Source organism: Salvelinus sp. IW2-2015, linkage group LG4q.1:29 (assembly GCF_002910315.2).
Source record: "Salvelinus sp. IW2-2015 linkage group LG4q.1:29, ASM291031v2, whole genome shotgun sequence".
NCBI lineage: Eukaryota > Metazoa > Chordata > Actinopteri > Salmoniformes > Salmonidae > Salvelinus > Salvelinus sp. IW2-2015.
Window position 1 is genome coordinate 14381445 of NC_036842.1, and position 26840 is coordinate 14408284.

At 42.2% G+C, this 26840-nt stretch overlaps 1 protein-coding gene across 2 annotated transcripts in view; it reads left to right on the forward strand.

Moving 5' to 3' along the window:
* The first annotated feature begins 14137 nt into the window (after positions 1-14137).
* Positions 14138-26840, forward strand: part of phf24 (PHD finger protein 24) — a 28350-nt gene continuing 15647 nt past the window's right edge. The window contains exons 1-3 of one of the 2 annotated variants that reach the window (XM_023983886.2): positions 14138-14647; positions 21912-22333; positions 24107-24292. In XM_023983886.2, coding sequence (XP_023839654.1) covers positions 21914-22333; positions 24107-24292 — 606 coding nt within the window. In that variant the 5' untranslated portion in view covers positions 14138-14647; positions 21912-21913. The remainder of the gene's footprint in view (positions 14648-21911; positions 22334-24106; positions 24293-26840) is intronic. The other variant, XM_023983887.1, reaches the window with a different exon arrangement.

Consider the following 26840-nt stretch of genomic DNA (forward strand, 5'->3'; position numbering starts at 1 on the left):
GTTAAAAACAACATTGATTCAACCAGTGTATGCCCAATGGGATGTGTCAATGCCCATAAAAATCCTCCAGGCATATTTGTTCTCAGTTTTAAGGAATGTGCCCCAGAAATGGATTATTCAATATAAAAGCCGGGTATGAAGGAAGAGCAGATGTAGCAGATGACTCAGCCATATTATTCTTGACAAGTGTAAAATACTTAAAACATCAAAAAACATAAACATTTAACAAAATACAAAATCCATGGGCTCCGGAGTCTGTTGTATCCAATGACATCTTATACCGTAGGTATGGTTTTTACACTGCTCTCCTTGTCCAATTACTGTAGGTGCACATCCTCACCACAAGGCCGTACAGCCATCCAGGCAGCCTGAGACAGTACCAGTCAAAAGTTTGGACACTACTCATTCCAGGGTGTTTCTTGATTATTACTATTTTCTACAATGTAAAATAATAGTGAATAAATCAAAACTATGAAATAACACATATGGAATCATGTAGTAACCAAAACATAAGTGTTAAACAAATCAAAATATATTTTATATTTGAGATTCTTCAAAGTAGCCACCCTTTGGCTTGATGACAGCTTTGCACACTCTTGGCATTCTCTCAACCAGCATCATGAGGTAGTTACCTGGAATGCATTTCAATTAACAGCTGTGCCTTGTTAAAAGTTAATTTGTGGAATTTCTTTCCTTCTTAATGAGTTTGAGCCAATCAGTTGTGTTGTGACAAGGTAGGGGTGGTACAGTATACAGAAGATAGCTCTATTTGGTTAAAGACCAAGTCCATATTATGGCAAGAACAGCTCAAATTAGCAAAGAGAAACGACAGTCCATTGTTACTTTAAGATATGAAGGTCAGTCAATCCGGAAAATTTCAAGAACTTTGAAAGTTTTTTCAAGTTCAGTCACAAAAACCATCAAATGCTGTGATGAAACTGGCTCTCATGAAGACTGCCACAGGAAAGGAAGAAGCAGAGTTACCTCTGCTGAAGAGGATACGTTTATTAGAGTTAACTGCACCTCAGATTGCAACCCAAATAAATGCTTCACAGAGTTCAAGTAACAGACACATCTCAACATAAACTATTCCGAGGAGACTGCGTGAATCAGGCCTTCATGGTCGAATTGCTGCAAAGAAACCACTAGTAAAGGACAGCAATATGAAGAAAAGACTTGCTTGGGCCAAGAAACATGAGCAATGGAGATTAGACCGGTGGAAATCTGTCCTTCGGTCTGATGAGTCAAAATGTGTGATTTTTGGTTCTAACCGCCATGTCTTTGTGAGACACAGAGTAGGTGAATGGATGATCTCCGCATGTGTGGTTCCCACCGTGAAGCATAGAGGAGGAGGTGTGATGGTGTGGGGGTGCTTTGCTGGTGACACAGTCTGTCATTTATTTAGAATTCAAGGCTCTCTTAACCAGCATGTGATACGCCATCCCATCTGGTTTGTGCTTAGTGGGACTATCATTTGTTTTTCAACAGGACAATGAACCAACACACCTTCAGGTTGTGTAAGGGCTATTTGACCAAGAAGGAAAGTGATGGAGTGCTGCATCAGATGACCTGGCCTTTACAATATCCCGGCCTTAACACAATTGAGATGGTTTGGGATGAGTTGGACCGCAGAGTGAAGGAAAATCAGCCAACAAGTGCTCAGCATATGTGGGAACTCCTTCAAGACTGTATGAATCGTGAATCATGAATGAATTGTGAATAATGAGTGAGAAAAACTCTCAAAAGACGCCCAAATATCGTACCCCCACTCATCATTATTCACTACAAAAGTGCAGTAATGTCTAAACGGTTCACCCGATATGGAAGAAAATACCCTCAAATTAAAGCTGACAGTCTGCACTTTAACCTCATAGTCATTGTATCATTTCACATCCACAGTGCTGGAGCACAGAGCAAAATCAACAAAACATGTGTCACTGTCACAATACTTTGGGAGCTCACTGTAGATTCAGACTTTTGACCTCTCCCCTATCTTTGTCTCACCCTCTCTTTTCACACTGTATCCATGCCGACAACAGGATGAGTTGAACCAACAAACAAGGCATTCATAACAGTGCATCTCTGATAAGTGGCAGTCCATTTCCTTTCACATTAGGGCCAAAGGGAAAACATTTTCCGCCTCTCATCGCACACAAAAGCATGCCCATCTTTAATCTGGCCTAGCGACGAAATCAATTATGCATGCAAGCTGAGCCTGTCTTTCTGACTCAAGTACATTAGAGCATCATCGCTGGAGCGGTGACGCCTGCAGTTTGGATGTGATGGATGTATATCTTTATCTTGCATCTCCCTTGCGCCCATCAGTCCGCAATCTCAGGAACCACAGCTGGGTTCATTGGTGCTGAATCTGAACAAAAACAAACTTGAGCGCAGTGAGCTGATGAGATCATGTTGCCTTTGCATGTCTCTCCATCTCTCTGTTTGCAAGGTGTCATGTTGCCATGGAGAGAGGCACTTTTTACTTATCCAACTGGTGATTTGGGTAGACAGCCGTACAGTAATTTGTGAGGATGTGCGGAAGAGGGTAATTAGATCAGTGAGATAGTAGATGTTCCCCTGCAGCTCTCAGTTTTCAAGCATTACCTCCAAATTATGTCACATATTCCCTTACGCAACAGTAATTTGTTGACCACTTATTAAAGTAGGTCTATTTTATGTGTTGTTGATATATTCAACATTATAGTGATTACTTTTTTATGTTCATTTGGAAGGACATACAAAGTTCAAGTGTATTCTGGTAAATAGGGCACTGTAACAGGGTACAGTTGCTGCCTTGTGGTTGTGAGGCCAATGTAACAATGCCAAGACTATGCTACGATGTTCATTAGCGGGGAAGTCCTCTAAGGTTCTAAGAAATCTGCTTGAGCTGGCAAATATGAAAATGAACAGACCAAGACCAAGTAAAGAGTAATTTATTTTCTCTTTACATACAAGGAAGTGTTTACTGTAGGTGCGCTCAGTTAGCTTGAACGTTTGCTATGTTGTGGTACGGTTTACTGAACGACACGTTTCCCCCAAAATGTTCTTAAACGGACTTTGAGGTACGTTTGGTCCCCTTTGGTGGGTGTGGCTTGAAGTAATAAGTGACGTATTTAAAGGGAAGTGGCTGACAGCATGCTGACAGCATTCCACAACCCAACCCCTCCCCGTTTTCAACTGGTCGTTCAGTACAGCACTATTTCTGTTCAATTTAACTTTCCAGAATGTAAAAATGTAATGAACGCAGCCCTGGTGTCCACTCCATGGAGCTCCTTCCTCTGGGCGACCACACCCAAATCCTTATCAGCAAATGAGAGGACCCCAGTAATTAGACAGCCTTCAATTGGTTGCAAATAGCATGCAATGGAAAGCAGTGCAGACAGGCTTTGTCACATGTGTGGTCTTAACACTCTGGCAGGAGATGTTCCCTCTGATGCTTTGAAAGTTTGAATGCTCAGTGCACCACAACATCAGGTTCTGGTTATACCTATTTCCTTTACAGGAAGAAGTGCTGTAAAGCGGTTTGTTGGATGACTGCCACGGTAAGATGGAATTCCTTTTGTGCCGTCAACACTATTTATATTTGACATCTGAGTGATTGTCTGGCAGACAGAAGGGGTCTTCTTTCTCCTTACTCTAAAGCTAATGCACTTTCAATTCATTACTGTCCAACTTTTATGAAGTTACTCTTCAGTGAAGTGCCCTCACAGTAAATCAAAGATATATATTGCTAAAAGACAAATGAACAATGAACTACCCTATTGGAAAAGAACAGAGATTTGTTCAAGAGGAATGAAGTCAGAGGTAGCCATTCTCTGCTCATCTCTTTCTCCTCTTTAATCAGCAGAGATCCTCTCATGTTGAGGTTGTCAGGCTGCTGTCAGCCACAGTTTTCAGCTGGCTGTATAAATAGTATTTAAACATATACATTTTTGTTAGTAATCCTGTTTGACTTACTACTGCTTGAGGCAGAAGATCTATTAAATTAACGGAATAGTTAAAGCTGAAATCGGCATAAGGGAAACGGTGCCACTGTTCGCCCGAGCACTTTTTGTTTTTGTTTTGTTAATGGAACTGAGGAGCATCCAGCATCGTGGTAAATGTGTGCAATGATGTCAGAAGGGAAAAAAACATTGTTCGTTGTTTGAAATAACTTCTCTGTCGTTGCAATATTGCAAACGGACATGGCAGTTTCACCATTAGTGATTCCTGCTTTAAAATAACCTAATTAAATCATTTTAATTAGAATCCATTCTAATTAAATTCACACTTTCATAGGATGAAATGCGACGCAATCATGCTAATTGTCAAGACTAGATATGTGTTCCTCTGCAGCTATGCATTTAATCTCAGCAGTTTTTTTTAATATACTTATGAAAGTAGCACGTTTTCAGTCAACTTTTTGTCTTAAGTCTGTAAACTTCAACAAAACATTTTTTTTTTCTGCTTTCAAAAACAATATGTACCAAATGCCTATGGATTTATTGTATCATGCAACAGTCTGCAACTGTAATGACGAAGAGTTTCTTTCACTCTCATCATCCAGGCACAAAAATAAATATGAAAAATGCTTCAACACTATGGATGGTTTGTAGAATAATCATGACAAATTTCCAGATGAAGCATTACTGTACACAGTTTGATAATCTGTTATTGTAAGCTGCTAATTGCATTTCTTCAGATGGTTCATTGCTAGTCAAGTTAATGCTTCCTCTCTGACAGTGTACATTTTAGAGAGGAAGCATTAACTTGATTTACATTGTACAAACACAACCCCCCCATCATCTCTCTCTCTCTCTCTCTCTCTCTCTCTCTCTCTCTTCTCTCTTCTTCTCTTCTCTCTCTCATAGAGATGTGGCAGATACTCTCCCCGATGCCCCATTTCAGAAAACCGTAGGTTTCATTGGTTCAAATGTCCTCATTCCGGCATAATCAATATCCATCAACTTAATGTAGGGCTATGCGATGTACACACAGCTGGTCATTTATATTTTTGTCATTTAGCAGACACTCCTGTCCAGAGTGACTTACAGTAGTGGGTGCATACTTTTTTTTGCACTAGTCCCCTGTGGGAATTGTATCAAACCCACAACCCTGGCGTTGCATGCACCATGCTCTACCAACTGAGCCACACGGGACCCAAGAGTCATGACCCAAAAGACTGTGTAAATAGAATAATAAGTCATTGATTGCCTCAACAAAACATAAAACATGAATCCCCTTTGCACAGCATTCTCCAGGGGGGAATTAGACCCTCCAACTGATCTGTTCAATTGCATTTAGATTTCTTCTCTTTTTCCGCCCATATTTTCGACAGGTCGGTGTACATATCACATTTATCTGCATTTAAGATACTTTTTTTTATTTTTCAACTTGGCAAGCTACACATCATAGTGTCCAGGTTTTGAAATGGTGTTTGGTCAAATTTTTTTTTTATCAGGGGAGATTAAATGATATAAATCTCCTGCTGTGCTCACCAGCGTTACAGCCTGTCCTCTGTACTCCAGCTGTGCCATAAATAGGCAGAAACCTGTGACACATTTAATTAAATTCATTGCTCAAGGCTGTCAGCGGTTCTGCCTGGCCGTCTCACTGGTCCTAATGGATGTTTTGTGGTCCATAATGACTGTTTGGCAGGTCCACACTGTTGGCCCAGCTTACTAGACTACTGATGCGCCGTCACCTAGCCTTAAAGGCCAACTCCGACACTTTTCAACCTCATATTCATTATCTCCAGCACCAAACCAGTGTCTGTGAAAATAACGCTATCTGTGAAAAATGCTTCTGTGACATCACACGATAGGATTAAAAGTAAGAAAAACAGTGATTTTCAAAACCTGCAATGAGTTTATAGCCAGAGGGATGGTATTTTCTTGCTCTGTGATTTTCAGTGTTTGAAAACCACTGTTTTTAAAATGTAACTTTTGATGTCATTGGGTAGAACTTTTTTTAATGTTTTCTACCAAACTTAAAAATGTGCAGTTTTCACATGTAGACACTGGTTTTCATGAATATGAGGTTGAAAAGTGGCGGAGTTGCCCTTTAAGGTATAAGCTGTAAAATGCAAGGGTCCAAACCTCAAGATTGAACTGTTCCTACCCAAGAGGAGACAAGCACCACTCCGCAGGGTTTCTTCCGTCGTATGTGAATTATTGACTTGGTTCCTTCAGAGGCCAAAAAGCATTACAATCGACTGCTCAGCAGGAGGCACCATCGATAGATTTCATCTAGCAAACTCAACCAGTCAATTATTTGTTTAATACATTAGTGTTGGTATCTATGCATTGTGTAAGATAACTGGTCCTAACCCTGACCCTATAGACTCTACAAGAAGCAAAATCTCTTATCATCCCTAATATCAGTCAAGTTATGTTGCTTGATTGTGAATGCTAAGCCACAGACTAATTTACCAGTCCTAGGATCCTAGGCTCTGACCAGTGCTTGTGTGCTTAAAGCAATGTAGTGATGTCTCTGTCACTCAGCATAGGGGCGCAACAGGGTTACTTGCCCCCCCACTCACTCTACGCGTCTGTCAAGCTACTCAAATTTGCAGATGACACCACCTTAATTTGCCTTATCTCCAACGGTGATGAGTCTATGTACTGGAGAGAGGTTGGCCAGATTGTTTCCTGGTGCAGTTACAGTAGTATAATATATGCTTTCATCCAAGGCAACTTAGTCAGGCATGCATACATTTTATGTATGGGTGGTCCCAGGAATTAAAGCCACTATCCTGGCATTGCAAGTGCCATGCTCTACCAACTGAGCTACAGAGGACCAGCTCAATAACCTGGAGCTGAACATGATCAAAACCGTGGAAATGGTGATTGTCTTCAGGAAGCATATTGATACATGTTTGATTGTGTATGTAATATTTGCTATTTAATTTTGTGTTTTTAAATTGTGTATAATTTTATTTTCTGCATTGTTGCAAATGAGACCTAGATCTCAATGCCTTTTCCCTGGTTAAATAATACATTAAAATAATCTATGGCTCAGCTGTAAGTATGGTTGAATCATTCAGATTCCTGGGGACCATCATCTCCCTCAAGTAGGAGGACAACATTACAGCTGTCACAAAGGCACACCAGATTATGTACTTCTTGCACCAGCTAAAGAAATTCAGACTCTCCCAGACGATACTGATCTGGTTCTACAAAGCCATCCTTGAGTCCATTCTCACCTCTTCGATCAATGTCTGGTTTGGGAATGCGTGTGCCTGGTCCAAGGGCAAACTGCAACGTATTGTCCGGTCTGCTGAGAGGGTTATCGGTTGCACCTGCACTCCATCGAGGTCCTGCCCTTCAGGAAAAGGAAGCTTGCAGGAAAGATCCTCGCCGACCTCTTTCACTCCAAGCCCTCCCTCTTCAGAAGACTCCCCTCTGGCAAACGGTTCAGGTCAATCACGACGAAAACCTCCCGCCACCTTAACAGCTTTCCCCCCGCGCCGTGAACCTTACTAACCGGCCATCTGGTCCACTTTGATCTTCCCACTTATAGGCTTTTCACTATTCATGCACAAACAATGCACCATGCACTTTCATCCTGGACTGCACATTGCTCTCTGCACTGCCTTTTGCGCTATGCCACGGACTGACTCCAACATATACACTACACCTGTGTTTCCCAACCCTGGTCCTCCAGTACCCTCAATAGTACACATTTTATTGTAACCTTGGACAAGCACACCTGATTCAACTTGTCAACTAATCATCATGCCCTCAATGAGTTGAATGAGGCGTGTTTTGTACAGGGCTACAATGAACATGTGCACTGTTGGTACTGGAGGACCAGGGTTGGGAAACACTGCAGTACGTGGCCAACAATATGTGGACACCTGCTTGTCAAACATCTCATTCCAAAATCATGGACATTAAAATGGAGTTGCTACCCTCTTTGCTGCTATAACATCCTCCATTCTTCTGGGATGGCTTTCCACTAGATGTTGGAACATTGATGCAGGGACTTGCTTCCATTCAGCCACAAGAGCATTAGTGAGGTTGGGCACTGATGTTGGCCAATTAGGCCTGGCTCGCAGTCAGCATTCGATGGGGTTGAGGTCAGGGCTCTGTGCAGGCCAGTAATGTTCTTCCACACCGATCTCGACAAACCATTTCTGTATGGACCTTGCTTTGTGCATGGGGGCAAAGTCATGCTGAAACAGGAAAGGGCCTTGCCACAATGTTGGAAGAGCAGAATAGTCTAGAATGTCATTTTATGCTGTAGCGTTAAGATTTCCCTTCACTGGAACTAAGAGGCCTAGCCCGAACCATGAAAAACAGCCCAAGACCATTATTTCTCCTCCACCAAATTTTACAGTTGGCACTATGCATTCGGGCAGGTAGCGTTCTCCTTGTATCCGCGAAACCCAGATTAGTCTGTCAGACTGCCAAATGGTGAAACGTGATTCCTCACTCCATGGAACACTATTCCACTGCACCCGCGTCCAATGGCGACGAGCTTTACATCACTCCAGCCGACGCTTGGCATTGCGCAAGGTGTTCTTAGGCTTGTGTGCGGCTGCTCGGCCATGAAAACCCATTCCATTAAGCTCCTGATGAACAGCTCTTGTGCTGACGTTGCTTCGAGGCAGTTTGGAACTTGGCATTGAATGTTGCAACCGAGAACAGATGATTTTATGCGCTACACGCTTCAGTCCTCGGCGGTCCCGTTCTGTGAGCTTGTGTGACCTACCACTTTGCGACTGAGCCGTTGTTGCTCCTAGATGTTTCCTCTTCATAATAACAGCACTTACAGTTGACCGGGGCAGCTCTAGCAGGGCAAGAATGTGAAGAACTGACTTGTTGGAAAGGTGGCATCCTATGACGGTGCTAAGTTGAAAGCCACTGAGCTCTTCAGAAATGCCATTCTACTGCCAATGTTTGTCTTTGGAGTTTGCATAGGCTCTGTGTTTGATTTTATACACCTGTCAGCAACGGGTGTGGCTGAAATGGCTTAATCTACTAATTTGAAGGGGGGTCCACATACGTGTGTGTGTATATATATATACCCCATTGCACATCATCCTGTTAAATTGTTTCTCTTAGATTTTATATACAGTCGGAAGTTTACGTACACCTTAGCCAAATACATTTAAACTCTTCAAACTCTACACTCTACACTCTACACTCTACATTTAAACTCTTCACAATTCCTGACATTTAATCCTAGTAAAAATTCCATGTCTTAAGTTAGTTAGGATCACCACTTCATTTTAAGAATGTGAAATGTCAGAATAGTAGTAGATAGAAGGATTTATTTCAGCTTTTATTTATTTCATCACATTCCCAGTGGGTCAGAAGTTTACATACACTCAATTAGTACTTGGTAGCATTGCCTTTAAATTGTTTGACCCAAGTTAAACATTTCGGGTAGCCTTCCACAAGCTTCCCACAATAAGTTGGGTGAATTTTGGCCCATTCCTCCTGACAGAGCTGGTGTAACTGAGTCAGGTTGAAGGCCTCCTTGCTCGCACATGCTTTCTCAGTTCTGCCCACAAATCTTCTATAGGATTGAGGTCAGGGCTTTGTGATGGCCACTCCAATACCTTGACTTTGTTGTCCTTAAGGCATTTTGCCACAACTTTGGAAGTATGCTTGGGGTTATTGTCCATTTGGAAGACTCATTTGCGACCCAGCTTTAACTTCCTGACTGATGTCTTGAGATGTTGTTTCAATATATCCACATAATTTTCCTCCCTCATGATGCCATCTATTTTGTGAAGTGCACCAGTCCCTCCTGCAGCAAAGCACCCCCACAACATGATGCTGCCACCCCCGTGCTTCACGGTTGGGATGGTGTTCTTTGGCTTGCAAGCATCCACCTTTTAACTCCAAACATAACGATGGTCATTATGGCCAAACAGTTCTATTTTTGTTTCATCAGACCAGAGGACATTTCTCCAAAAGGTACGATCTTTGTCCCCATGTGCAGTTGCAAACCTTAGTCTGGCTTTTTTATGGCGGTTTTGGAGCAGTGGCTTCTTCCTTGCTGAGCGGCCTTTCAGGTTATGTCGATTTATAGGACTTGTTTTACTGTGGATATAGATACTTTTGTACCTGTTACCTCCAGCATCTTCACAAGGTCCTTTGCTGTTGTTCTGGGATTGATTTGCACTTTTCGCACCAAGGTACGTTCATCTCTAGGAGACAGAACGCGTCTCCTTCTTGAGTGGTATGACGGCTGTGTGGTCCCATGGTGTTAGATGTGTATAAGAGACAGCTTGTGGAGGTCTACAATTTTTCTTCTGAAGTCTTGGCTGATTTCTTTTGATTTTTTCCCCCATGATGTCAAGCAAAGAGAAACTGAGTTTGAAGGTAGGCCTTGAAATACTTCCACAGGTACACCTCCAATTACCTCAAATGATGTCAATTGGCCTATCAGAAACTTCTAAAGCCATGACATAATTTTCTGGAATTTCCCAAGCTGTTTAAAGGCACAGTCAACTTAGTGTATGTAAACTTCTGACCCACTGGAATTGTGATACAGTGAAATAATCTGTCTGTAAACAATTGTTGGAAAAATGACTTGTGTCATGCACACAGTAGATGTCCTAACCGACTTGCCAAAACTATAGTTTGTTAACAAGAAATGTGTGGAGTGGTTGTAAAACGAGTTTTAATGACTCCAACCTAAGTGTATGTAAACTTCCAACTTCAACTGTATATTAGTTACAATGTAGCTTAAAGTATAGTCTGTAGTTTTTAGCTTCAGTGCCTTTAGTGTGAAAAAATGGGATTCTGACACCTGAATGAAGGAGACTATTGCCTGTAGTAGTCTCGATCGCGTTTCAGCATTAGGACCCTAATCCAATTACCATTACATTCTATTATGTCTGGTAAGGTGGTGTAACCAGCTGTTTCTATCTCCCAGGTTTATGAAGGAAGGGCCTATAAGGACAGTTGCACAGTGCCAATCGAGACATGACAATTTGCAAGAGCAACAATTCACAAATTGGAGTAATTCTAAATCAGTTGTTTTAGTTGCTCGGCTACAGTCCTGGCATCAACATACACCACTATACTTTTACAACCGCCTCCTATTCATGTTTAAATCAAATTTGTATATGTCACATGCGCCGACTATAACAGGTGTAGGTAGACCTTACAGTGAAATGCTTACTTACAAGCCCTTAACCAACAATGCAGTTAAGAAATGTTCCTTTTTTAAAACACTTTAGTTTATTTAGTAAATATTAACACAATACAGTAACATAGGGATGCACGGATATGTTTTCTTAAGTTTCTATTTTAAATCCTATCAAACCATGAAGGACCGTTTTAACCCAGTTTAGAAAGGAGGCTAAATGGTATCTCAGAGAATGACACACTCCAGGGTCAGTCATATGTAGGTCGTTGATTATTTTTGGAGGGGTGTAAACCCATAGGGTTCTATCTCTTTGTGTAAACCCCTGCACTACTAGAATATTCTATCGTAGCTATTTGAAAAGAGAAAGACCAACCGCCAAGGTTGGGAGTTTCCCTATAGTGAAGCATTGCACTTAAAGTATTGTACTGTACAGCCTCCGGTTACATGATTGAATCATGTTAGACTAAATAGGTTTGACAGCACCACGTCAGTTCTAAACTCACTTTTCCTCCTATACTGTCTGCTCACTCTGTTATTGAGTTTTGATGTTCCTCTGATGGGGACTGCGTTGAACTGAAGAGAAAAAAGAAAATCCCCATATTCTCTGAAAAACTAAGTTTTGGTTAATATTTAAATCATGACTCTGATCAATGATCTGGAACAATCTCCTTGCGGCAGCACATTTGGCCTCTAAACATTCCTTTTTTAAGTCTCTGACAGGCACTGTTTGGCAGTGTGAGCTGATTTGATGAAGAGTACACTGTGAAAGAACCCTGATAGGTAACATTGTCTCAGCTGTCTTGGACAAAATACAGACACAGTATAACTGCACTTGGAAGGAGAGGCTGTGGGCATATCAGTAATTGTAATGCAACAGTCCAGCTTGAACAAAAAGGGAATTAAAGATGATCAATCTGGAGACACTGAAATATTTTTATGACCTTTGTAAATCTCCAATTTAAAACATTTGACATGGATTAGAAATGAGAGAATGTATACAACTTGGATAATAGTCAGCTCTCTTTTGTGCTCTCTAAATCTTTTTTTTTTTTTGTGTGCATGGTATACAACAGATGAAAGCTTTGATTTGCCCTTTGATTAATGTTTTGGGGTTGTTTGATAAAACAGATCATTGAATTAAAATTTTATTTTATTAATCATCTTTTGAACAGAGCGAGAGCGTGGATGTGCTTTTCATTATGTTGGTTTGAATCCTGAGCAGTCAATCATTCAGGAAATTCCATCTACAGTGACAAGGTCACAAGGATCGCAGATGGCAAGGACACTGAAGAATGAAAGGCCTTGTAAAGGTTCATACTTGAGTTGAGGGTCTGTATAAGAAAAGGACAAAGGAAGCAAGCATATCACTCACTCACATCAATCTTGGCTCAACCATAAGGCAATGCAACAATTACCATATCTTCGGAGGGTACGGGTGTGAACGAAAGGGGATAGGAGACTGTGACACCCTGTCTCTGGTATGGTGCTGGGGCATTTGTTCATTAGGGTGCATGAAAAGCAGCCAAGGCTATTCTCCTAAATCCAGCCAAATGAATGCTAATGGAAATGCTATTGCATTGTGGATGAACTGCTAATGATCTGTTCCATTGCACCATCCCAGCCGGTCAGTGTAAAGGAAACTAGTCATTTAAAGGGTATTAATGTCAAAAGCTGTTAGTATTTGGTCCCATATTCCTTGCCCGCAATGACTACATCAAGCTTGTGACTCTACAAACTCATTGGATGCATTTGCAGTTTGTTTTGTGTTATGTTTTGCCCAATAGTAACTGAATAATGACCTTAAGTAATTTAATTTTAAGTGAGTAGATAAGATGTTTATGAACAATTTATAAATTAATCCTGATAATGCCATGATTTAAAATGAATCATGAATAATGATGATAAAGGTTAGAGGCTTCACCAAAACATGCTAACGAACCTCTTTCCAATAACAGGGGAGCTTAGTATTTTCTTTTGGGGGGGGGGGGGTGTATGATCTTTGTGCCTCTGTAAATTCACTCATCATTATTCATGATTATGCATAATCATGGTAGCATCCACATAAATGTAGGAGTGTTCAGAATCATCTTCTATTCTTACTTATGACAAAAGCGACTCCAAAATGGTACAATATTTTTTCAACATTCAGTTCCTTTTGGGCTAAAGATAATCCAAAACAAACTGCAAATGCATCCAACAAAATGCATCTCAAATCTAAAATGTTGGAATATAGAGCCAGATTAAAAAAGGTTGCTTCCCTGTCCAAATACATATGGAGGGGAGTGTATGTAGAAAGGGCAATCTTAGTGAAGTGATGTGCTCAGAAACTGAGGGCTTTTAAAGTCATGTGGTCAGAAGTTGTGTTCAGGCACAAGGACTACAATTTATGATATTCATTTGAATTTATTCTTTGTTCAAATGTGCAATTGAATATGTCAAAATATAATTTCCAATGAATTTGGAAGATGCCTGAACTTCAATTTGGTATTTATTAGGATCCCCCATTAGCAGCTTCATAAGCACCAGCTACTCTTCCTGAGGTCCACATGAAACATGACATAATACATAGTACAGAACATATTAGTCAAGGACTGAAATACATACATTTTAAAACATCACACAGCCTACATGTCAGCATATACACACAATATCTAGGTCTAATACATTGTAAATATATTTATATATATATATATATATATGGCTGTGTCTCTCCAGGCCCCTTTGTGCAGTAAAGTGTTATTTTATCTGTGTTTTTTAAACTGGTTTTATTGCTAGCTTGAGTTACCAGGGGTGGCAGAGTTCCATGTAGAGTTTCCCAGCCTCTGTTCTGGACCTGGGGACTGTGAAGAGTCCTTTGGTTGCATGTCTTGTGCTGTACCGATGAGTATCCGAACTGTGTGTCAACAGATAGTTCTATAGGCTTCCATTAGATCTCCAGATTGCATCATGTTGTTTTGAGTTGATGATATTGATCCGTGAGTGAGGGCTGTGAAAGCCTCCACATTCCATTTACATGACGTTCTCAACCTTTCTGGGAGGTTATTGGCTATAAGTGTATCCTGGCACAAACTTCATTTTTTTTTTTTTAACTGGTCCCGGCCAATCAAGAAGGTAGATTTAGTAGCCTACAAGTTATCTAGCTCCTCGATGCTTTCGATTGAATTGCAAGGCGTGTTGTTAGTGTGGGTGTGATTAGTGCATAGCGCTCCATGGTTCTTCATTCTGGCTGTAACTGTGCTGTGCGTACGGCTGCATTTTCAAGGGCGCGTTCCTCTTGGCGGAGCTGCACTGTCGCTCTCCACACGTGCAAGTGGCAAGAAAAACATTTCAGCACTGGAGCTGTCCACGTCAGCGTTTTGACGGACTCTTGTCACTCTTATCGCGGATAGGTAATTCGTGTCACATTTGCAGTATATATTTGTGAAATCCAGGCTATTTTGAGTAGGCTAAACGCGTACTTTTCATTCAATCGAAGCCTTGCAATGCTGGGTAGCTGTTCGTGAGACACAAGGAAAAAAAGTCCCAAATCGCGGTGGAGAGTTGTCCGATTTTATCTCAGGTAAATTCCATTTATTTTCAATATGACATACAGACCAACAGCAAAATTGTTGCATAACACATTTCAGAGTTGCATTTAATTAATGCATGACGAAAAGGCATCTCGGGTGATTTGCAGGAGCTAGGCTATAGCATTTTTCTTCATCTGCCAATGATTGATGGCTGTGTTTTTAAACTAAACATTCATAGGCTGGATATAGTGACCTGGTGTCAGCAAGGCCTTCGCAACGCTATGTGTGTGCTTTAGGGGTGAACCCACAGATATCCTATTCAATTACTAGAGTGGCTATGGCCCCAATTTCCAAAATGATATGAAAATGGCAGCCATTGTGGTCAGGGAGAAATCCAAACCAGTCTAATTTGAATGAATGGTAGTTGTGTCATAGGTGATGCAATTCTTGCTTTTTCTTATGCAGGAAATTGAAAGTAAGGCATCTGATGTATATCAGAGATTGTGTAATATAATTACTGTCAACCTAAAATATTGTAATGTATTTATAATCATTTACACTAGTTTTATACCAATATAAATAGCCTCTAAAATATATGTAAACAGACCATAAATGTCTCAATGTTTGTTTTCTAGGAAAACTGAGTGTTATGATAAAATATCAGTACTTGTTGCGTTAAGTCCTGTCATCAACTAATTTCAGCTACTGTATGGCTGTTGATTGACTGCATTGTTTGTATGGAATGTCGGCATACTGACAGTTAATTTGAAAAATGATTGGAATCGTTCCACTTATACTGGCTGGAATACAGCACGTTTCGCAGCCGATTTAGGTCAGCACTCAGCCGGGGGGTAGATCCTAGCCACGTTTGATCATTTTGTGCATCATAACCTCTCTTTGGGCAGTGTAGGATGGCTCACTTCAATTAATGCTGAATCATGTCCCACTAAGTAGGCTACCTGCAACAGAGCAGAACAGAGCAACAGAGTTCAATACTACCCCAGGTAGTATGTCCCATCCTGTGGTAATCCTGGGGTCAACACAGGTCCTGTACCTAGGGAGTTCTGGAGCCCTGGACTGAATCCTGCTCAACAGCCTGCGACAGATCCCTGCAGCTTGTGCATGTTCCTCTGCCGTTCTCACGGTGGCCATTGTCCGCTTCTCTCAGCCTCAGTGTATTGACTGGCACAGCCTTTCTGCTTGCCTGGCAGCCTGTCAATGCCAACATAGGAGCTGCTCTCTAAGGATGCATTTAGATTTAAATTCCTCTACTTCCAGGCGCCTCTGTCTGTGCACCATGGACAGCACACAAACAGAATTTTAACTCACCATATGTTGTTTTTGGGACCAACCAGACAGTTGTCAGCCCCCTGGGTGTCTTTGTTGGGTTCTGGGACAGAGAAGAGAAGAGGTGTTCTCGGGGGTACCAGAGATGAGGAGTCCCAGCAGGGCAAGGATATTTTGTCTCAGTCATTCTCTACATGCACAGAGAACTATGGCAGTATGCCTCAAACAGATGTGATTATACAGCTTCTGCCTGATGGTCTGTGTTTCCAAAAATAAACCGTTGTCTCTGACATTTTTGTGTATTCTTACCAGTGTGTGTGTTTGTGTACGTTTTGTAAACTACTCTGCTCATTGGCGAACTTGTTAGTGTAATTATTTCCAGGTCTTTGCTCTGTGGGTCTGTGGATGAGATCTTTGGCTAAATGGGAACACTTTGTGCCCCCCCCCCCCCCCTTCCCCCCCCACTGTGATCCCAGCATGAAAAGGAGGACTGGTTGGGATTCTAATCAGCACATATCCAGAATGGACCTGTGAAGAAAAACATGTCACATGTACAGTCAACTCTGTAGTCAGACCTAGAACCTCAAGCCTTACTGTGAAACTGGATTCATTGAACTAATCTTTTAAATCCACCAGTTTGTATAATGCAGGAAGAAAAAAAATAATGTAGGCGCTAAACTTGGATGACATTCCACAGTAGCTAGGTTTCCATCCAATTTGACAGATTTTCATGTGAATATTATATAAAATCTGCATGGGGGGGGGAAATCTAATTTTTCCCAGCAGAGATTTGTTTCGATCAACCTGACTTGTTGCGAATAAAAGGCTGTGTGACAACAGTGCACATAAAAACCACTCTTGATAAGTTCTCATGTACCAAATAAAAACACAAATTCAATGTTTCCATTGGAAAATGCAATCTATTGATGGTTTTGTCACAAACTATTGCAATAAATGGCAAACTTACCCAATCAGGGTTTTGCGCATGCTCTCAAGGCAAAAGTTCACTCCAATCTCCAATTACTCAAGCTAACAGCAAAATGACCTTTATTAAATAACGGATTAAACAACATCTCATGGAATGGCAGGGACTGTGAGGACACACACACACAGAGAGACAGATGATGTCATTGCATACAAATTATGACCCTAGATATTTATTGGTAAGGAGCATCAAGCTCATCACCATACACTTTCACCACCCTGTGAAGTTCATTCTAACTTCATCTGTAGCCTAATAAACTGTGCATGCTATTTCAAATTGTACTGGGCACACACTGGTTGAATCAACATTGTTTCCACGTCATTTCAATGAAATTATGTTGAATTGATGTCTGTGCCTAGTGGGATGACTGCAAATTTGCCTTTACATTATGGTTATTCTATCAACAATTGAGCAAGAAATCGTTTCCACTTGAATTTTTTTGCATAAATAATTTTACAGGCACAAAAAGATCCCACTGTGTCAAACGAACAAATTGTCTATCGACATTTATAAAACTGTACCGACCCTTCCTGTTTCCATCACATGTCATGATTTATTTTTGTTATACGGTATGACTTTACTCACATAAAACGTGTTTAGAGACCTGCGCAGAGGAGGTTTCTGACTGAATACTAATGGAGAACCAAGGTGTCCTGATCTGCCCCTGATACACGGCTCACAGGATTCAACCCATTCTAATTCCAGTCCACGATTCATTTCCTGTTTGGGATATGCTCTACCTTTGCCAAAATGTCATCTCTGCGGGACAACTAGATTCTATATAACACCCAAGAACTTCCATCAGAGCTGCCAGACATGGTCTCGTTCTGATAGATCATGTCTGACCAGTGGAGTGTAGACAGCCTACAAACAGGATTACTGGGAGTGAGCGCTAGATCAGAGGGATTTTAAAGAGCACCATGGTGCTCTTATCTTCCTCCAAAATTATCAATATTTAACTACACCAAGACGGTGCAGTGAGCGTCATCCATCTTGTTCACCACCATTTAGGTGCCTTGCTTCTACAGAGCGCAAACCCAGTTTGAGGTCTTAGTTAAAATTAGCAAGCTAATCAAACTGATTCAGAAGTTTCTGTAGGCAACAATCCACACTTGGATCCACACATTGAGTAAGTAGTAGTGTAAGACAGTGTGTGTTGACCACTCATTAAAAAAATTACATTCAGAGATGGTCACTGCATGTGAAAGTGCTCCTCTTTTAGCTTGAGCAAATTCACTATGCTGTTGCTCTGCCAAAAACACTGCACACTCGTTATTCTTGCTTTATTACAGTAATACCCAGTTCTCCATAGGTGTTACGGGTCTTGTTAAACGGAAAAATATGAAAGATACAAGTGCCAATAAAAGGGCCTAGAATGAAACCCATATCTCAAGACCTAGTGGAAGAATATTCAGGCTGTCGCAGTGCAGCTCATTCAGACTGGGATTCTCTCTCTGCCATGCATGTATGTCAGGTCCGGCCCCAAGGAGTGCCCATGTTTTCCGCTTCATCCACCCCCCCCCAAATTATCCAGGGGCATTTAAATCATTCAGAGTGGTCTGACCCAGCTGCTCCTGTAGGAAACGAGTGAAAAGCCAGCCTGATGGAACCACAGCACTCCTCCCCTACATATTTCTCTGGATTTAGCCTGAGTTGTAGTATGTGGGCCAAAAGATAAAGGTTGTTGCCATCTTAGACATATTGAGTCTTTATCCCCTTTTGTGAATAAATGCAGTTTTCACTGGAGTAAATTCTGGATCATAGGCTACACATTCTGAGTGTCTCATGAGGTAAGATTCGTGTAAAACATTCTTACTAAAACACCAGCCAAGTGTGAGGGGAAGTATATTATTTTGTGACAGTTACTTGGCAAAAGCTAGACAACCAGTGGCATATTTCTCAATTCCATTTATGGTACAAAGCACTGACCAACTTGTCAGCTTCAATTTGCCTCCACAAGAAAAATAAGTCAAAACCCCCATGCAGTCTTTGTTATTAATTTAAGTAATCACTGTCTAAACCACTGTTTAATAATTTATTTCCCTGAGCCTCTTTTGGCCCTTGAAATGCTCAGTGATCGTGCAGGCATTAGGAAACAAATGGGATGATATTTACATACATTGTCACGTCTACCCCTGCTCGCCCTCTCTGGCGCTCATTGTTGCCAGTTTACTTATATTACGCACACCTGCCACCATCGTTATGCACACCTGCGCCTCATCAGACTCACCTGGACTCAATCACCTGCCTGATTACCTTCCCTATGTCACTCCCTTTGGTTCTTTCCTTAGGCATTATTGTTTCATGTCTGTATGCTACCCGTGTTCCTTGGTTTGTTCCATGTTCATTTATTTATTAAATTATTCACTCACTGTACTTGCTTCCCGACTCCCAGTGTACATGCTACAGAATAACGCCTCACCAAAGGGGAGCATCGGAGTGTTTTGTGTTTTTTTTGTTTGTTAGTGTAGGTGATGTCGGGTCCAGGTACCGGAGAAACCGGGGATGCCTCAGCTGGCTCATCAGGTTTACAAGACCCGGTTGCCCCGTCAAGCGTCCGTTGCCGTGTCTACCGAGGATGCCTCAGCTAGCTCGTCAGGCTCCCATACCTCCGCTTGCGCGACAAGCTTCCCATGCCTCAGCTGGGCTCTCCATGCCTCAGCCAGCTTGTCAGGCCCCTGCGCCTCAGCAGAAGCTATCAACTCGCTCCTGGTCTCCGGGATCGGACCTCTGGTCGGCGGCTGGAGCTGCGTGTCAGGGAGGGGGTACTGTCACGTATACTCCTTCTCTGGCGCTCAAGGTCGTCAGGCTGCTCATTATTATGCACACCTGTCACCATCGTTACGCGACTCATCACTCACCTGGACTCAATCACCTGCCTGATTACCTTCCCTATAACTGTCACTCCCTTTGGTTCATTCCCTAGGCGTTATTGACTCTGTGTTCATGTCTGTACGCTGCTCATGTTTCTTGTTTTGTCCATGTCCGTCTATTTATTATTAAATTCACTCCCTGTACTTCCTTCCCGACTCCCAGCGTACACGTTACACACAGTCTTGATTGGCTGATAGGATGGTCTAGAGCCCACTCCCTTACCCAGATGAACAGTCATTGGTCTATTATAATCAGATCACATTGACATCATGATGTGGGCCAAAAATTCCATCCCACCTGAAAAGGCGAAATTGTTTTCTTTTTCTTCTCCAAACGGCTTACACAAAGGGCATTTTATGTAATCTTCACAATTTCAGAGTGTTATTTCGACCACATAGTGTGGAAAAAACAACAACATTTAAACGGAAAATCATGTTTATAATTGCACTGCCCCTTTAACCTCAAAACGGTGAGGACTGCTACACTGCTCAGTCTCTCTACGAGCAGCTCCAGTGGAAGATGTTTAGTAATGAGGCGGATTATTTATTATATCTATCAGGGGGTGCCAGGCCCTGTAGTCAGAATGGTAGTGTGTGTGTGTGCCAGGTCTGGTCAGCCAGTGATGGCCTCCAGTGGAGCCTGACTGTAGCCTCCCTGTGGTTTTCCTCAGATGCCCTGTGAGCTCTATAGACTCTTCCCACAACCGGGTGCCATGAGTATTGCAGCAATATGTGAGCTCCAACTCCCAGATACAGTCAGACTTCCGATCATAGAAGATATGACATGATCAAAGGAGATTATTATTTTTAACCTGCTCATGTTTTTATATGATCCTCTGCATGGTCTTTCCTCTCCTTATTCACAGTGCAAGCTCTCCACTTTCATTTCACTTAGTTCTAGTGTCTAGAAACACCTTTTACACTAGCTAACATTTTATATTATTTCCTCTTTCCATTGATATGTAATACTGCATTGTTGGGAAAGAGCTTGCAAGTAAGCGTTTTCGCTGTACTGTTTTACACCTGTTATGTCCTGTGCACGTGACAAATCGTATGTTTCCTCAGTACATTTAGAGTAGATTCAACAAAGATGACCACCCTGGACCATGCCATTACTCCTGATTTCAATACTATCTAATATGAGACAGTACCCAGACAGACCACTCCGCAGACACATCCTGGCTCCTAAGCCTCATCACTGCGTCTCTGTATCACCCGTCCCCCATCACCTCAACACTCTGAGCTAAGGGAGGAAGGACACATCACTGGGTGAGGTTAATTACACCAGCATAATTATCACCTCCTGTCACTCAGGCCTTTGAGCTTGTGTTCACATTCTGTCTCTGTCTGCTAGTTAGTGGAGGTCCACAGAAGGAGGCTGTATCAGTAAAGGGCTATGGGTGTGTGGAGAGACTGTCCTCCAAATCCTGTCATTGAGCAGGAGGGAATAGTACACCAAAATCCCTAAGAACTGAAGCCTAAAGCCCTTCAACTGGAGAATGACAGGAGAGGACAGAGTCACGTAAGAACAACGGAAGGACTCCTGTTGTACTCTGGATGAATGGGATTGGATTTCAGATCACAACATGTGTCCTCTAAGTACCGTGTAATCAACTTGAATCCAACTGCCCCATTTTCAATAATGGAATTCATGGTCACTTATGAGCCGAGTGGAATGAGCACAAGTAGTTAGTTACATATGTTGTGTTTGTTGTCTGGAGATTACTGGGTTTTGTTCTACGATTCCCATCCATTTCATTTGTTGATTTATGTTTACTGCTCCATTTCATCCCCCTGTGCACATACTGGTTGAATCAACGTTGTTTCTACGTGTTTCTATTTCAATGAAATGATGTTGAACCAAGTGGAATAGATGTTGAATTGACATCTGTGCCCAGTGGGATGTGATTGAGCTCAGCCGCTTCTGCTCATCAATCTGATGATAGATCATGTCACTAGGCCTGAGAATGGAACCATTAAGAGCAAGGCATGTGATGCAAGCACACAAACATCACACAAAGTTGTTTAGTATATCAGTTTGATAGTAACTCTTGATAAAATGGCAAGTCTAATTAACCATATCGCTCAACTGATACTTATGCCATGCACGCAGTAATGAACACCTCTCTCGCCCCCCCCATCTCTTTCTCTCTCACTCTCTATCTATAGTAATGGGAGTGCTCATGTCTAAGAAGCAGCAGGTGCAGAAATGCACCTCGGTCGTCTCTGCCTTTCAGCAGGGCATGAAGGAACGCGCTCCCTCCACAACAAACCAGGGGGAAAGATCTGGAGAGGGGCCGGCTGAATCCTTGCCACCACCAAATCCAAAGGAGGGGGAGCACGGGGAGGCAGACAGCAAAGTGGGACCCTCGGGGACCTCCCAGCAAGCTGCTGCTCCAGGTCCGGCTCCCACCAGGGACGAGTGTAAGGTCAACCAGGAGGCCTGGAATAGGTTACGGGATGGGAAGGGGGTGGAGCCTGAGGATCTGGACAAGACCGGCCATCAGCTCACCCCACCTGCATTTGTACGTCCCAAGAGAGATGCCAATGATGACCAGCCTGTAGAAATAGCACTGGGACAGAGAGAGCAGGTAGGGTATTGTACAATAAAGGGTTTACTTTGACTAAATCCACACTTTGTTCTTTAAATCCCCGGATCTTGGGATTTTAAAGATGCGTGTGAGATTTTAAAGGAATTACCATGGCAACAGTATTATCTCCCATGCACTCCAGTTGAGTTGATGTTCTGACTGAAAAGAGACCTAAACAACTTAAGTATGGAGAGTCTATCATTTTCTCCCATAGGTGAAATAAGCATTTATAGATGAGCAAGGAAGCATTTCGTTGGACGGTGTATACCATGTCTATCCCGTACATATGACTAATTAAACACACCAGCTATTTCCACTCCACTATATCATTTTTGTCTAAGTGCTCTTCATAGAGCGCGTGCTGTGGGCGGGTACTCGGGCTGTCTGAGAGGAGGCCTTGGCCCTGCCTCACTACCCAGGGCCACCATAACTAATTGGGATCCTGAGGTGGTCAGGGATGGGGGCTGGGTTCAGGAGTGTACCAGATCACCAATCAGCTGGTTGGGTCTATTAGGAAGAGCACATTGTTATAATAGGACTCTTAAAGAGGATTGTTATGCTTTCTATCACTAATGGTGCTCATCAGATATAACAAATTGAATAGAGAGTGGACTACTTGCAGTAATTAACAATGATATGTTACAATAATACGAGCTCCAGGGTCAGACTGGAGAGGAAAAGATAAAACATTAACATCTGACTGAAACGGATGGCCATAGCAGCAACAAAATGCTGAATGGCATATATTATTATAGCACTTACAGATCAGACCTAAATTACACTGTTTTTATTTGGAGCTGTAGGATACTTGGCATAAGAGTAAAAAAAAAAAATCCTAATTAGTCATCAAGGAGTTACAAAAAATCTGCTATAATTGTGATATTGGAAAGCAGTTTCAGCCTCCTTCATGGTTGGGTAGAACCAATAGTCATTTCACCTTTCACCTTTCCTATCAGCCTCTTCAGAATAATAAGAATCCTCCCACATAATGAGAAGACAAGCTAGTTGGAAACTACTGTTGAGTTACATCCGTTTCATAATGTGATGAGAGTGTAGTCCACACTGTCTGTGGGATATAATTCATAGGTTTGAGTACTGAGCATGGAGGAGGTATGGTTCCTTCTGGCTATGGTCATCTGTCAGGGACCAGGTTTGACAAGGTCAGTCCAGATGACCATGATAGGATAAAAACTACGGTTAAAAAGGTAAATACACAGACAGTGAATTGAATCTAACTTATTATTCTAATAATAATAACTGCCTGTGCTATAGTCAAACGTCCCACTATAATCATTTTCACTGTGTTGACAGTCAAGTGTGTACCTCCTGTAAATACAGTCCTGAGGGACAGACCTGAAATCAGAGGAGACCAAGACTAAACTGATACTTCTAAAATGTCACTCCATACTTATTAAATTACTACGAAAGAAAACATTGCTGTCTAAGCTGTGAATCCAAACTTATATTTGAGTATGTGGCATAATCAGCAGACAATGGCATAATTATTTGTATTCGCTATTTAATCAAGCCAATACCCAGTCAAGACTGTAACTTCAAGGAGAGGACCGCTAGCCTTCATGGTGCCATCTGATTCAAAGCTGCTCTGTCTGAGAGTCTGTGTGTGAGTGACTTAAACACTGTCTGTGTGTGAGTGACACCTAGTTGATTTGAAATACAACTCACAGTCCTCCTACGTAGGCATCAAACCCCAATGAGTTTTATGAATTGAGTATAACCCTTTAACCTAGTGACCTTAATTGCCTTTTCCTCCAGCCGGTCAATGATGAGATGTGCGAGGTGTGTGAGGTGTGGACGGCCAACGACCTCTTCCCCTGCAGGACCTGCACACGAGTCTTCCATGACGGCTGTCTGAGGGAGTTGGGCTACCTGCGCACCGAACTCCTGCAGGAGATGAGGGAGACAGCCCACACTTCAACAGGCTGGAGCTGCTACTACTGCGTGAGTCACTCAATCTGAACCTCCCATTGGCTATTCACATGGACCAACCACGCTCCACAAAGTTGTTTTACATTTTTTGTATTTTTTCCCCTTGAGTCATACTGTTAAAAAAGAAGAAAAAAACTTTTATTGTCACATACACCGGATTGGTGCTGTGACATGTTATTTTACAGGGCAGCCATAGCAGTACAAATTAAGGTTAAGTGCCTTGCTCAAGGGCACAAACATATTTTTCACCTTGTCGGCTCGGGTATTTGTACCAGCAACCTTTCGGTTACTGGTGTAACCGATGTGAAATGGCTAGCTAGTTAGCGGTGGTGCGCGCTAATAGCGTTTCAATCGGTGACGTCACTCGCGTTGAGACCTTGAAGTAGTGGTTCCCCTTGCTCTGCAAGGGCTGCGGCTTTTGTGGAGCGATGGGTAACGATGCTTCGTGGGTGACTGTTGTTGATGTGTGCAGAGGGTCCCTGGTTCGCGCCCGGATCGGGGCGAGGGGACGGACTAAAGTTTAACTGTTACACTGGCCCAACGCTCTGACCACTAACTGTTAACAGCACACACTTTATGAACCTGAACACACCATGTCCCCAAATACTATGCAGCACAATTCTGCCAATTGACTTCTTCCTATCTGGCCCAAGATCAGTGGTTTTTATTTGTATTTTATTTCACCTTTATTTAACCAGGTAGGCTAGTTGAGAACAAGTTCTCATATGCAACTGCGACCTGGCCAAGATAAAGCATAGCAGTTTGACATATACAACAACACAGTTACACATGGAATAAACAAAACATACAGTCAATAATACAGTAGAAAAAAAGTCTATATACAGTGAGTGCAAATGGTAAGATAAGGGAGTTAAGGCAATAAATAGGCCATGGTGGCGAAGTAATTAAAATATAGCAATTAAACACTGTAATGGTAGATGTGCAGAAGATGAATGTGCAAGTAGAGATACTGGGGTGCAAAGGAGCAAGATAAATAAATACAGTATGGGGATGAGGTAGTTGGATGGGCTGTTTACAGATTGGCTATGTGCAGTGATCTGTGAGCTGCTCTGACAGCTGGTGCTTAAAGCTAGTGAGGGAGATATGAGTCTCCAGCTTCAGTGATTTTTGCAGTTCGTTCCAGTCATTGGCAGCAGAGAACTGTAAGGAAAGGCGGCCAAAGGATGAATTGGCTTTGGGGGTGACCAGTGAGATATACCTGCTGGTGCGCGTGCTATGAGTGGGTGCTGCTATGGTGACCAGTGAGCTGAGATAAGGCGGGGCTTTACCTAGCAGAGGCTTGTAGATGACCTGGAGCCAGTGGGTTTGGTGACGAGAGTGAAGCGAGGGCCAGCTAACGAGAGCGTACAGGTCGCAGTGGTGGGTAGTATATGRGGCTTTGGTGACAAAACGGATGGCACTGTGATAGACTGCATCCAATTTGTTGAGTGTTGGAGGCTATTTTGTAAATTACATCACCAAAGTCGAGGATCGGTAGAATGGTCAGTTTTACAAGGGTATGTTTGGCAGCATGAGTGAAGGATGCTTTATTGCGAAACAGGAAGCCGATTCTAGATTTAATTTTGGATTGGAGATGCTTAATGTGAGTCGAAGGAGAGTTTACAGTCTAACCAGACACCTAGGTATTTATAGTTATCCACATATTCTAAGTCAGAGCCGTCCAGAGTAGTGATGCTGGACGGGCGGGCAGGTGCGGGCACTGATCGGTTGAAGAGCATGTATGGGTGAGAGGGAGAAAGTGAAGAGATGAAGAGTGATAGTAGAAGAGGGTGACAGTGAGAAAAAGACACCTTTTCATCTCAGAAGAGTTCAGCTCTACACTCAATGTGCTATCTAGAAGCTAAAAGTGGTTTTCGGCTGTCCTCATCGGAGAACCCTTTGAAGAACCCTTTTTGGTTCCAGTTAGAACCCTTTCCACAGAGGGTTCTACATGGAACCCCAAAGAGTTCTACCTGGAACCAAAAAAGGTTATCCAATGGGGACAGCCAAAGAACCTTCATCGACGCTGCAGAAACAAATACTATTTATTTTATCGCCTAGTACAGTCATCCAAAATGTCTAGCTGTGTCCCCATTTGACATTTTAATTTCACAGCTTTGGTGTTGTGCCATTATCACCTCTCTTCTCATCCACAGGCTTGGGGCTTTGACTGAAGTGGTTAGAGCTGGTGCTGCTGTCACTTCTGACTAGACTTTTCCACTGGGACCAGAAAGTCACAGCAACATTGTCCCTAAATTTTATTGTTATTGCTTAAGGGTCTTTGTAACATAAAAGGAATTACTTTTAATATGTTATAATTTGATTCGGTGCACAAATCCCCAAAGTGCTCACGATAGAGTAACCTATTTAAACTTGTTTGGATTGTGGATTAACACATACATAAAAAAAGAACTCCAGGTGTTACTCGGGAGATGACAATATCATCAGAAATATCTAGGGCAGGTCATCCAATTTATTACTGTTGTTGTACTATATATACAAAAGTATGTGGACACCCTTTCAAATTAGTGGATTTGGCTATATCAGCCACACTCGTTCA